The 12,573-nt window shown below is 30.7% G+C and overlaps 1 protein-coding gene across 4 annotated transcripts; it reads left to right on the top strand.

Moving 5' to 3' along the window:
* Window positions 1-9,611: 9,611 nt before the first annotated feature.
* Window positions 9,612-11,950, top strand: LOC133317274 (ethylene-responsive transcription factor ERF118-like). Of its 4 annotated transcripts, none has more exons than XM_061519129.1 (3): window positions 9,612-9,752; window positions 10,063-10,231; window positions 10,335-11,950. In XM_061519129.1, exon 3 carries the CDS (start codon window positions 10,570-10,572, stop codon window positions 11,629-11,631), a length of 1,062 nt encoding a protein of 353 aa, XP_061375113.1. In that variant the 5' UTR covers window positions 9,612-9,752; window positions 10,063-10,231; window positions 10,335-10,569; the 3' UTR covers window positions 11,632-11,950. The 4 variants fall into 4 exon arrangements, with proteins under 4 accessions (XP_061375113.1, XP_061375115.1, XP_061375114.1 ...); XM_061519131.1 differs by having other exon boundaries at window positions 9,644-9,752; window positions 10,089-10,231; XM_061519130.1 differs by lacking the exon at window positions 9,612-9,752 and adding an exon at window positions 9,795-9,868.
* The last annotated feature ends 623 nt before the right edge of the window (window positions 11,951-12,573 follow it).

Genomic DNA, 12,573 nt, shown 5'->3' with positions numbered 1-12,573 from the left:
GGCTTTTTGGCCGTAATATCGTAATTACTGATGTGAGTTTGTTCAAGAGTAGTGATGTAAATGACTCGCGATACAATTCAGCTTATCTTATATTAAATTAGATTCGATTTATTATTATATATAATTAAATAGAATAAATTAAGTTTTTTAAAAAAATTATTTAAAAAGTAAGCCATAGACTTTTTTTATATATCAAGCTTATAAATTTATAGGTCAGTCTATATATATCATTTATTTTAATAAAATAAATAAAATTATTATTTTGATAATTTTGTATAATAAAATAATATTATTTTTTAAATTTTTGAATGCCTAATAAACTTAAACATGTTAATAGACTTAAGTCAAAAAATTTATTTTTTAAATATAGGTCAGGTCAAATTTATCATTTGAGAATACACAAAGTTAATAGATCAAGTTAAACTTAAAGTATTTTATATAAATTTGACCTACTTAAATCATAGTTCAGCTCATCTATACAGGACCAACGAGATTGGGGTAGCACGGAAGTGAGGAGAAAATCTACAGTACTCTCGCTCATCTTTATCATATGGGAAAGTTTTGAAATATGGGAGGAATTATAAAAAAAAATTATGTGTTAAAGTGAAAAAAAAAATTAGGTAAAAAGAAATACGGAACTGATGTATACAAAAAGTTTCCGCAAGTGAGACTGTCGGAATGTTGCCACATATTATAATCATATATTAGCTTTTTAATTTTTTTTTTCTCATTAATTAATTAATAATTATTTTATCTTTTTTTTCAGAACTATCTTCAATTTGCTACAAGAATTCTTCAGACAGATGCCAGTGATCATTTCTGGGGAGCTGTTCTCATTGAAGAAGTTGACAACAAGAAATACTATTGTGGACATGCAAGTGGTCAATTCACAGATGCAGAGCTACATTATCATACCACTTACAAAGAAGCCCTAGCAATCAAAAATGGAATCAAGAAATTTGATTTCCATTTTCGTGGTCATAATTTTGAAGTCCAGATGGATAATTCATCCTTTCCAAAAATCCTGGAATTCAAAAACAAAATGTCACCAGACCCTTAGATCCTCAGATTAAAAGATTGGTTTTCCAGATATAATTTCACTGTCAAACATATCAAAGGAAGCCACAATGTCATCCCTTACCTCTTATCCAGACCTTCCAAACTTACCAAACCTAAAGCCCCTATTCAAGTCATTTCCAGCATAGCCAGTGTTCCGTTTCCTCTGATATTCATGAATGAACCATTACCCATAGCAGCAAAACAAAAAAGAGTCTATCCTCCAGAATTAGGCCAACCTACCTCAGTTTACCAGATCCAAAAATTTGCTAAAGACTTTTATTTTTATTACACCCATGAAACCATGAGAACCAAAGAAGTCATCCCTTCAGTGTTTAACCCAGAAATTCCTTTCTTACACATTTTACAAGTTTTTTGTGATATAGGTTATGACATTACGGAAAACACACTTTGGAGCATATGGTGTCTCACAGTCAGTCATTCAGTTCCTCTTGCTCTCAAGATTCAAAGAACTTATGAAATTCTTATGACTCCTGATGTAGCATATGCCTTCTTATGGACCTTGTTGGAATGGTATTCTCCTATACCATGGTGGAGAAAAGAACTGTACAAGATCATCCTATCCAAGGAACAAGAAGAAAAAACTGAAGAAGAAATTTCAAAGATCACTGCCATTTTCATCATTCACCGACCTTATTGGCAAAGGCCCAATGGAATCCTTTGGTCTCAAAATATTGCTTATCTCTGGGGATATTTCAATGATTATCCATTATATCCCTGTTCCAAGACAACACTAAAACATATCCAAGAACTCAACGGGTATGTAGAACCAGAAGACCAGCCCGGTTCTTCACATGGCCCAGTCCCAAGTTCCTCACAAGGCCAATATCCAATGCAAATTGATTTGATCTTTGATCCAATAGATGATGATGCAAATGCTGATGTCATGGAAAAGATAATTGAAGAAAAGGCCAAAACAGACAAACCTTGGTGGGAAAAGATGTATGGTGAGGTCCACAGAAAAGAAAGGAAAGCTCTCAATTTGTCCATTAGTACCGACAGCAATGATGATATCTAGAAGTACAAGGACACTTGTGTGATTGTAATTTACAGTGTGTGCTATAATTCAATTTTTAGAAAAGTTGAATGATTAAAGTGTGAACAATAATACAACTTTTAGAAAAGTTATTTGTCTTATTGTATAATTATGTTTGGTGAGATGGAGCAAATTTGATATATAGCTAGTGAAAGAGGGAAAGATGACAAAAAAAAAATAGAAACAGGACAAAGTGGTGAATAAGCCTATGTATTAGTTTTTGGATAAGCGCAGGGAGTTATATGTTATTGCAATTTTTTTTTAGTACATATATGTTATTGGAATTTAAGTGTACATTGAGTATATGTACTCGTATTAAAAAAAATGTTGTTAGAATCGGACCATACTACTAAATGATCCGACTGATCTAATTGTGAACTAAGTATACACTTAGAGTCTGTTTAGATCCTCTTATTTTTAAGTTAGAAATTACTTATAAGATCAAGTTAAAAAAAAGAGCTTAATAAAAGAAGTTAAAAGCTGTTTGGTAATTGCATAAAAAGTTTAGTTTAAAAATTACTTAAAAACACATATTTCAAAAAAATTATTTCTCTCTATATCTTTATAACTCTTCATTAAAAAAAAAACACACAATTCAAGAAAAATAGATAAGAGTTTAAAAAAAAGCTCCTCCTAGGAGCTTTTAGATTCAACTTTTTTCTTCATTATAAAAAAAAAGCTTTTCATTATAAGAGCTTTTTTCAAAACCTGTTTGGCATAGCTTATGCTTATAAGTAGCTTCTAGCTTAAAAAAGAGAGAGAGGATCCAAACAGGCACTTAACATATTACGGAAATGGATCATCTCATGTGGAAAAAAAATATGATATGGTCACGTGGGAAGATCACAATCATACAAAAGTAAATCAACGGTTATGATTTTATAATTACCTATTTTAACATTTTTTTCTCTCTCCTCCTTTATTACCATTGATCTACCTTTGTATGGTTATGATTCTCCACATGACATGGTCATGTGAATTTTGACATGAGAGGATCCAGATCCACATATTACATATTGTTTGGTTGGTTTAGACCAATCAAAATCTGGTTGAACCAACAGGTTTATTCCGTTGAACCCATCAACTATTGATATATTTGTAAGAAATTAATAATACTTATATTTCATATTAGTAACTGTATCTAAATTATTCGTATGAAGTCGCTCGTATATATGCTTTAACCGGTCAATCCCATTGTTCGTTTCGATTTTAACAACATTGTGAAAAAATAAACCTCTGCCAGATTAATTTCTCCTAATCAATATAGTTTCTATTTGGGTTGAAGAAAGTAAATTATCAATCCGATGCTTACTAAAAATATTATGTATTTATGATATATGTGATGCTTGTTTCTTAGGTTAGCATTCTAATTAGTAGTATTTTAGGCTATAGAGGCTAGACATGACATTTACCATGGATAACCTATGTTATCTATATTGAATGAGTATTATAGCATTGATGTGGAACAGTGACCATTTTGTCAGGCTTGGCAAATTTTTTTATCAAACTGCCATGCTAACAATAAATTTTGCCAAAATGCCACGCGACATATTTCGCTACACTGTGTAGCGAAATATGTTTGCAAGTAATTCGCTACACAATGTAGCGAAATATGCCATGTCGGGCTGCACAGTCAGCAAAAATGACACGTGTCAAGAAGGCAGAAATTCGCTACACTGTGTAGCGAATTATGCTTGAATTCTGCCTGCTTGACACGTGTCATTTTTTTGTTGATTGTGCATCCTGACATGGCATATTTCGCTACACTGTGTTGCGAATTACTTGCAAACATATTTCGCTACACAGTGTAGCGAAATATGCCACGTGGTATTTTGACAAAATTTACTGTTGGCGTGGCAGTGTGGTAATTTTTTTTACCAGGTGTGACAAAATGGTCACTCTTCCCATTGCTGTGATGCAGTTTCAAGAAAAACCTCATGCATCTAACATTTGAAGGCCACTTAAAGACGCTACCTAATAGTGTGTATGTGCCATATATAGAAGGATATTCGAGTTAGTGAATTCACATAAGAGTTTGACGTTTGGAAACTATAAAAGTCGGTTTTGTTTAAAGGAAAAAATATATATCATTTTAAAGAATATAAAATTGTATCATTTTAAGTTAGAAAAGAGATAAATTATGAAGTAGAGAGTGGAATTTTTTTTTTAAAGATATGAATCCCACCTTTTTGTGAGAATAAAAGAATATAAAATGTATTTTTTAAAATGAAACACAGTTTCCCTCGTTTGAAAGTGCCAAACGCAAAACATGACATATAGATCCTGTTTGGTTCTATAGTTATCAAACACATTACACAAGATATTAATGTTAAATTCTATCCCATTCCTCTAATTCCATTGTGTGCGTGCACTATATATTATCTTAAAGTATTATTTGTTTGTGTAAGTATTCGGGTTAGGTGGGGATTGAAATTTTATTATGATACTTTTTTAGAAAAAGTGTTTGTCATTTTAAATGACATAACACTCTGTTCTCTTAAGAGAGAGATAAACATAGGAAAAAAAATTTAATTAAATTTTAAATTAAAAAAATCATCTATTTTCTCTCTTCCATGATTTCTTTTTTTTTTTTTGTCTATCTCTATCTTAAAATGACATAACTTATCTCATTTAAAATGAAAAATACTATTTATAAAAAAAAAAAAATGACAAACACGAAACCCTAATTTTTTTATTTTATTGATTTAACGATGATCATCCAAAGTACTCATTGTAAGGAGATATTATTTTTATATTTAAGGAAAACGTGAAAAAGAAATTCGATTACAATCAAAATGTACTTATTTTACTTTGTCTTTCTTTTCTTTTTTAACAAATTGTTTTCTCTTTCATTCATCGAAATCACATTCAAAAAGAAGAAAATCTTCAATGTACCAAAAATATTAGTGAGATGTTTGGTAGAGAATAATTTTTTTTATCTGAAAATCACGATTCCCGAGAAATATGGTTAAAAAGTGAATTTTCTGAAAATGTTACTAAAATGTTATTTGATAAGTCAAAATATTCACATAAATGTTAGATTAATTTTCTTGATGCTATATTTGGTTGATTGTAAAATATTGTTGGGAAAATGGATTAAGGTTAATTATGTCCAAAAAATTTATCAAATATTCCTATTATATGGGATTCGCAAAATACCATCCATTTTGTGTTATTTTAAGATAGAATTTTTCTTCATTAATATGAATAATGGGAATCCGACTTTTCCGAATTTTTTTTTTACAATTTTTGTACCAAACGTGGGTAAATCGAATTCCCAATATCAATTTCCCAAAATTTTAAATTTTTCACTTTTACCAAACACCCTGAGTTCGTTTCGATGTATGCTTTTAAAAAAAGTAAAAGTCATAAGAAATCCAAAAAATTAATTTTTTTGAAAGCTAAAAATTATAGTTTACAAAAAGTAGAAGTCAAAAATCAAATATTTCTTAAAAAATTTAAACTATTTAAACTTTTATTAAAAAATACTTTTAAAATAAGTAAGATATAAACAGAACTTTTTTGAGAAGGCAATCGAAGGACTCTTAATTTGATGCTTTTTTTACTAAATAAAAAAATATTTTTTACTGCTATTTATTAAATTTCTTTTTAAACCCTAAAAATTTCTTATTTAATAAAAAAGAATATCGAATTCGGTGCTCTACATTTAGAGGTGAAAGTGGGCTGGGCTGGGCCAAGCTTTGTCCCGAAAAGCCGAAGTCTACGCAAAATTTTTTTAATTTGGTCTGACTCAAGCCTAATACGAATCTAATTGTTAGCCTGACTTGACCCGTTTATAAAAAAAAACAAATGGTCTGTCCTAGCCTGTTAGCCTGTTAATTTTTAACTTCCAAGCATAACTATGAATCAACATTACAAAATACTCAAATTCTGTTGCTAAAACAAAAATCATAATTTCAATGTCCAAACAGAATCATGAATCACAACAAAACTCATACAATCTGCATTTAAGTCATTTTCAAAAACAAAATGCTCAAACTAAATAATATATATTTCATCATATCCAACAAACAAATTCATACTATGTAAATTAAAATAACTTCATGAATCCAACAAACACTTCATGATGCTTGCAGTAAATATAACTTCTCCCAAAAACCTTTTAATATATTCATATACACAATTTAACATGCTGAGATGTTGGTTCCTCCTACATAAAAAATAAATTCAGATTTCTATTAAAATATAATTAAGTTATAAATAATCAGAATTGATTAAATTTATATCTTTTGTTTTTTTTGAAGACATACTTATTATATTTTATTTTATTTAAAATACGTAATATAATATAAGCCGACTTATAGACCAGACTTTGTTAAAGTAAACCTACGACCTTTTTTTAAACAAACTTTTTCAAGATTCAAATCTAACCTATTTTATAAAATATGCTAAGTAGGTCGAGCTGGCCAATTTCACCCATACGTGCATTCAAGTTTTTCTCGTGAAAAGGATGACCGGCTATTGCTGAACAGCACTTTACAAGACACAATAACGGCTTCCGTTATCATCGTTGGCATAACTGTACAATCATGTCAAAGTCAAAAACTTCGGCGAATAGTCGCCGTTAACCACGCTATTCTCCAAATAAAGCTACAAAGTAAGATATTATAAACTCACGTTTTATTCTTGCGCGTGTAAAACACGTTTCACTTTGCACTGTAGGATACGACAACAGCTCAGTTAGAACAGCATATTGTGACCACGCACGAGCAAGTGAGGTTTTCAACGTCGACGCTGACGCAGTTGTGTTCAGGCCTGATATGCATGTACGATAATTATGTTTATGTATGTGCATGTGACCCAGCCCCCGGCCATTCATCCTCAATATCAATTAATTTTAAATTTAATTTTTAACCTCCTTCTTATTATTATTATTATTATTATTATTATTATTATGACAAGGCTTAAAACATCACCTAACATGGTATTTCCAAAAAAAAAAAAAAAAAACATCACCTAACATGAGATCAAATTAACTCACCATAAAATATGATTTGAATCTAACTTAAAAATAAATTAAGTAAGTCAATTTATATAACCAAAATAATGCTATTAGTTTTTAGCTGAGTAAATTATTTGGACAGTTAAACTTATATACAAATATACAATCTTAAAAATATCAATAAAAACATTAATGGTTACTGGTTAGGTACAATTTTTTTATTTTTTTTGGTAAACTGGTTAGGTACAATTTAATTGCATGCTAAATAAGACAACTCATTCTTATAATGAAGAGATTTAATATACAAATGAAAACTCATTATCACAATATGAAAATAAAATCTTGAATTTTACGTTAACAAAAAAGGGTATATTATATTTTCTTACTTTAAATAAAATAATTTATTATGTTACTCCTTGTTTACTACAAGAGTGATGGATGATTTTTTCTATGACTTGATGTAGAGAGATCAATAAGGATTCTGGTTTGATCGCTCAATCAGTAAGGGTGTGGTATATGACTAGAATGTATTATGCAATTAAAAGGCAAGAATTCTACATTTATTAATACAGCGATAGGAGGTGGATTATACCGCCACTAAGCAATTGTTTATTTAAATGAGGTGAGTCCTGCAGAATTGGGTTGGCTATGACCCCAACACCTGACCTATGGCACTCTTTTTATTATAGTGTCACCTATATCTTTTTTTTTTTTTAGTTTATTTAGTTTAATTTATAGTTTTTTATATAATTGTTTGTATTGCACGATACAGTGTAATACAGAAGTTGTGCAATACGATATAATACAAATGTTTTGCTGTACAAATCGGTGGTTGTGCGATACAATATAACACAAAAGCTATGCGATACAAATCAGTTGCCTGTATCGAAATTGACGATTCTGTATTTACTATATGGGTTTTATAAGAGTTATGTTATAGGAAAAGTGATTGTGTAATGTTATAGAGATTCGTTTTGCGTGCTATAATTTTTTATTTATTTTTTTGTTTTAAAAAGTATGGGCCCAAAAAATGTTGTGAGAGTAGGAAAGTTTGTTGTGTTATGTTAAAGGATAAAACGAAAACCCTTACTATATATCGTATCATAATTTACGATTCAAAAATTAATTCAAGATATGTATAATTTTCAATTCAAAAAAATTGACAAGTCATTATTAATTAAGGAAAGGAAATAGAAATATTATTTGTGATTTAAATTTAAAATACAAATGGAAATAACTGTTAGTTAGGAAAATAATTAAATAAATATTCAAATTAATACAAATCTCTTCTGTCTTAAAAAATAACATATGTTATCAAAAAAAAAATAATAATAATAACATATACATACAGATCTAAAAACAAAGAGAGAAACTGAAAGATTAGAATACGATTTATATGGTAGTTTATATTTTTTAAATTATTTTTTATTATGATTCTGAATCATACTAGTAAATACCATTTATGATGCATGAAATAAAAAGAAGTCAAACGGTATATGATACACGATGGAACGACATGCAAGTGGAGAATCATAATTATATAAAAGTAGATCAATGATAATAAAAGAAAAAAGAGAAAATATTAATATAAATAGTTACAAAATCATAATTGATTCACCTTTTGATGGTGGTGACTTTCCACGTTACCATGTCATATTTTCTTTCCACGTGAGATGGTTTATTTTGGATACATGGTACGTACTCCCATTCAATAACCTTATTTGTTTTTATAAAAAGTCTTATCATAATAAAAAAAATTAAATTTAGTAAAAAAGATGAATGTATATTTAAAAAACAAAAGGATAAAATTAAATTTATTAAATATCTATACATTTATAATATATGCATAAAAAATAATGTATAAATTTGATATATATTTTTAAATACTCATTCAAGAGGAACTCACTACTCGGTATATACGTGTGTAGAATTAGAATTAATCAAAAAATTTATTGGGACTTGTAAGTAAATAACTTAAATAAGTAATAAATGTGATTGCTCTTAATTGACAGTTATTTCTAAAAAATCTCAAATTGTCAACTAATCAAAAGTTTTTATTAGGATATATATGTAATCAAAGTTAATTTGTAAAGATAATAACGTCCAAATTCAATTGTGTAACATATTGTTCAGAAGATTTTAATATTATTTAAAAGTGTATTTAAAATAAATAATAAAAGATATTTATTGATTTTATTTAAAAGAAGAGTAAATAACCTTTTTGATCCCTAACAAAAAAACATTTTAGTTATTTACAAAAATAAATTAGTCAGTTAGTCTTTAACAAATTTAAAGTGGACTCATTTTAGTCCTTTTGAGGGACTAATATGAGTTTTTTTGAATTTGTGAGGGACTATTATTTCAACTAAATGGGTTCATTTTGAATTTGTTAGAGACTAATTGACTAATTTATTTTTATAAGAGACTAAAATGGAACAATATTTTTTGTTAGAGACGAAAATGGATATTTATTCTTAAAAGAATGGGTAGGTGTAGATAGAGCAGAAATGGTATGACATATTCCCATAAAGTAACATAAGAATGGGAAAGGGGTAACAGAGAGTAGACAAAATAGAAGAGAGAGAATTAGAGTGTGTTCAGTGTGAAAAAAATTGATAAAACAGAGAAAGAGACAGCCAGCCACCACTAACAGTGAAAACAAACAAGCATAAAGAGGTAAATTTTACTATGAGCCTTCAGTCTTTACTCTATAGATTCTGGAGACACACAGGAGGATGTGCTTTTGTTTAATGTTTATATAGAGATTTGTGTCTGTTCAATCGTGTCCCAAGGTTGTTGCTTTTTTTTTTTCTTTTCCTTAATCGTTGTGAAATAATAATTTAATAAGTATTTGGGACAGAAAAAATTGTAGCCATATATTTATAATTTTTTTTATCTCAAAACTATTGCTTTGTTTCATTAGTATCTCTATATATGTTGTGTCTCATACCATCTCTTACTTTTCTCTCCTGTTTGGCAATTGAAGAGAGTAAGATTGGGGTTTATTATCAGGAATTCCCTGGGAGTTTGATGTCTGGGTTTGATTTGGAACTGATTGGAGCTCAGTTGCAGCTCTTTGTTTATGCTTCTGCTCTCTGTATGGTACTTTGCTCACTGTTGAACACAACTGTTTCGATGCGTTTGAGGCCAAAACGGTTCGTGAATTTTGAAATTTTGTACTTATTTTGTTAATGTTTGGAATTGTTTGACAAATTTGATACCTGAATCTAAAATATTTGTGTGATTTTTTGTTTGCAGGACTTTTTCTGGCGTTGTAATTTGTTACGGAAGCTTTCACATAAAAATCTTTTCTAATCTCTTTCTCTTTTTAAGAGTGGATCTGACTTGATACTCTTGAAATTGTGAAGATTTTGTTTCCTTTTTATTTTTAATTTTTTAAAATTTTGTTTTGATACCTTGAAAAGTTAGTTTCTTGGTATTTTGAGGGGTGTTGTGAGTTTTTTTTTTTTTTTTTTTAAACCAAATTTTCACCATGTCGGAGCCTAAGAAACAACCGGCTAGTCAGAATCAGTCTAGAAGATTAAAACACAAGAACAATCGTGAATCCAAATGGACGAGGAAATTGCGCATCATTTATGACGATCCTGATGCTACTGACTCTTCATCAGATGAAGGCGAGAGCTTTGACAAGCTTGGGAAGATGAAGAGAACAGTGCGTGAGCTCACTTTCACTCTTCCCCTACCTTCAGTGAACCCTGTTACTGTCAATGCTGATGAGACTAGCACTGAGAACTCGTTCAACCACGGATTGAACAGGAAGAGTGTTTCAGCCAAAAACCCTTTAATGAATCGGGTTTCAGCCAAAAATCCTTCAATGGAGAGACAATCTTCTGGCAAATACAAAGGCGTTCGAATGAGGAAATGGGGCAAATGGGCTGCAGAGATTCGTGACCCTTTTAAGGGTGAACGTGTCTGGTTGGGCACTTTTAACACTGCAGAAGAGGCTTCCAATGCCTATGAGACCAAAAGGCTTGAAATTGAAGCTATGGCTAAGGCTCTATCTAATGAGAAGAACAAAAACAACAATGTTGTTGTTTCTGCTGAAGCTATGGCTACCCAAGAAAAGAGCAACTACTACTGTGCTTCTTCTGCTGCTGTTTCTGCAACAGACTCCAAGTCTGCTGCATTGGATGACTCAGAGTGTGTCTTGTCCCATGCATCACCTTCTTCTGTGCTCGAACTGGATATCTCAGCTTCCAATTTGATTGAGAGTGGTAAGGTTTCAAGCAGCGAAGCTGTTGAGACCAATGGTTTGGAGGCTGAATTTGCAGAAATGCCAGGTTTTAGTCTGTTGAATGTGCCATCCCCATCTGCTGTCGCTGCTTGTACCCCATCTCGGCTTGAGTTGGATTGTTTGGTGTTTGATGATTTTGGGCAGAGCTATGATGATGATCTTGGTGGCCTAGAGGACATTCAACTTTATGGTTTTGATGACAATGAGCCTAGTGCACTTCCCGATTATGATTTTGATGACTTTGGTGCTGATGAGTATGCTGGTTGGATTGAAGAACCCCTCAATATACCGTGCGTATAAATTTTGCAGCTATACAGGAATGAGTTATCCTAGAGTACTATTACTACATTGCAAGTTTTGTTCTATTGCATGAAAGTTTGTATTTTTCTGTGATATTAGGAACTGCAAACACGTTTTGAGTTGAGTTTTAATTTATTTGTTTCTTGAGATGTAAGTTCAATGAGATGTAAAGAGATAATACCTTTGGTTTTTCTGTGCTGTTAGAGCAGTCCAAGGGTTTGTATTTCTTATTATCAATCAAAGTTCAACGGAGAGTGTAGAATATTATCTATTTTGAATTTTTTTTGTTTTTGTTTTGTATGTGTTGGATAATATGCAGAAGCCATTTTTTTGGTTTCTGTTCAATGGAATGTTTTAGCTTTTTTTTGAAGAAAAAGAGGTTTCTCACTTCTTCAAAATCCCAGTCCAAAGCTGGCTCAAGAGTGAGGGTTGTTTTCTGCCTTTCACAGATGGTGGTAAGAGTTCATTTTTGAGAATAGTATGGGCGAATAAAGTTACAGAAATGAGTAGCATAAATGCGAAAAGTGGGGCCAGAACTTGGTCTCTTTACCAAACAAAGGCTATCATAAACTACAGGCAACAAAAGATGTTGTGTCCAAACGAGGGTGTTATTTTGCAGCTGAGAGCTAGCTGTACACCATTACCCTGCGCAAGTCAGCTACCCACTGTCCTTATTTGCACCACTCATTTAATATCAACCTACTAAAAAATAGCCAATAAAAATGAAAAATAACGTATGAAAAAGAGAAATCAAAAGGAGGGTAAGCAATAATAAATGAATGAAAAGTAACAGAGAATAGTCCTTCCAAAACGGAAGATACAGTAGGATCCGGGATTTTGTTGCGATTTTTCTATTAATGCGTCAGGAAAACGATAAAATACACCAAGGAGACCATTGTGATGTATGTTTACTCGGTTTGGTCAAATGTTAGGTTTAAAGTT

The sequence above is a fragment of the Gastrolobium bilobum genome, unplaced genomic scaffold (genome assembly GCF_033153095.1).
Source record: "Gastrolobium bilobum isolate Gb01-03AN ecotype WA unplaced genomic scaffold, APGP_CSIRO_Gbil_v1 utg1269, whole genome shotgun sequence".
Taxonomy (NCBI): domain Eukaryota; kingdom Viridiplantae; phylum Streptophyta; class Magnoliopsida; order Fabales; family Fabaceae; genus Gastrolobium; species Gastrolobium bilobum.
This window is presented reverse-complemented; position numbering and strand designations above follow the sequence as displayed.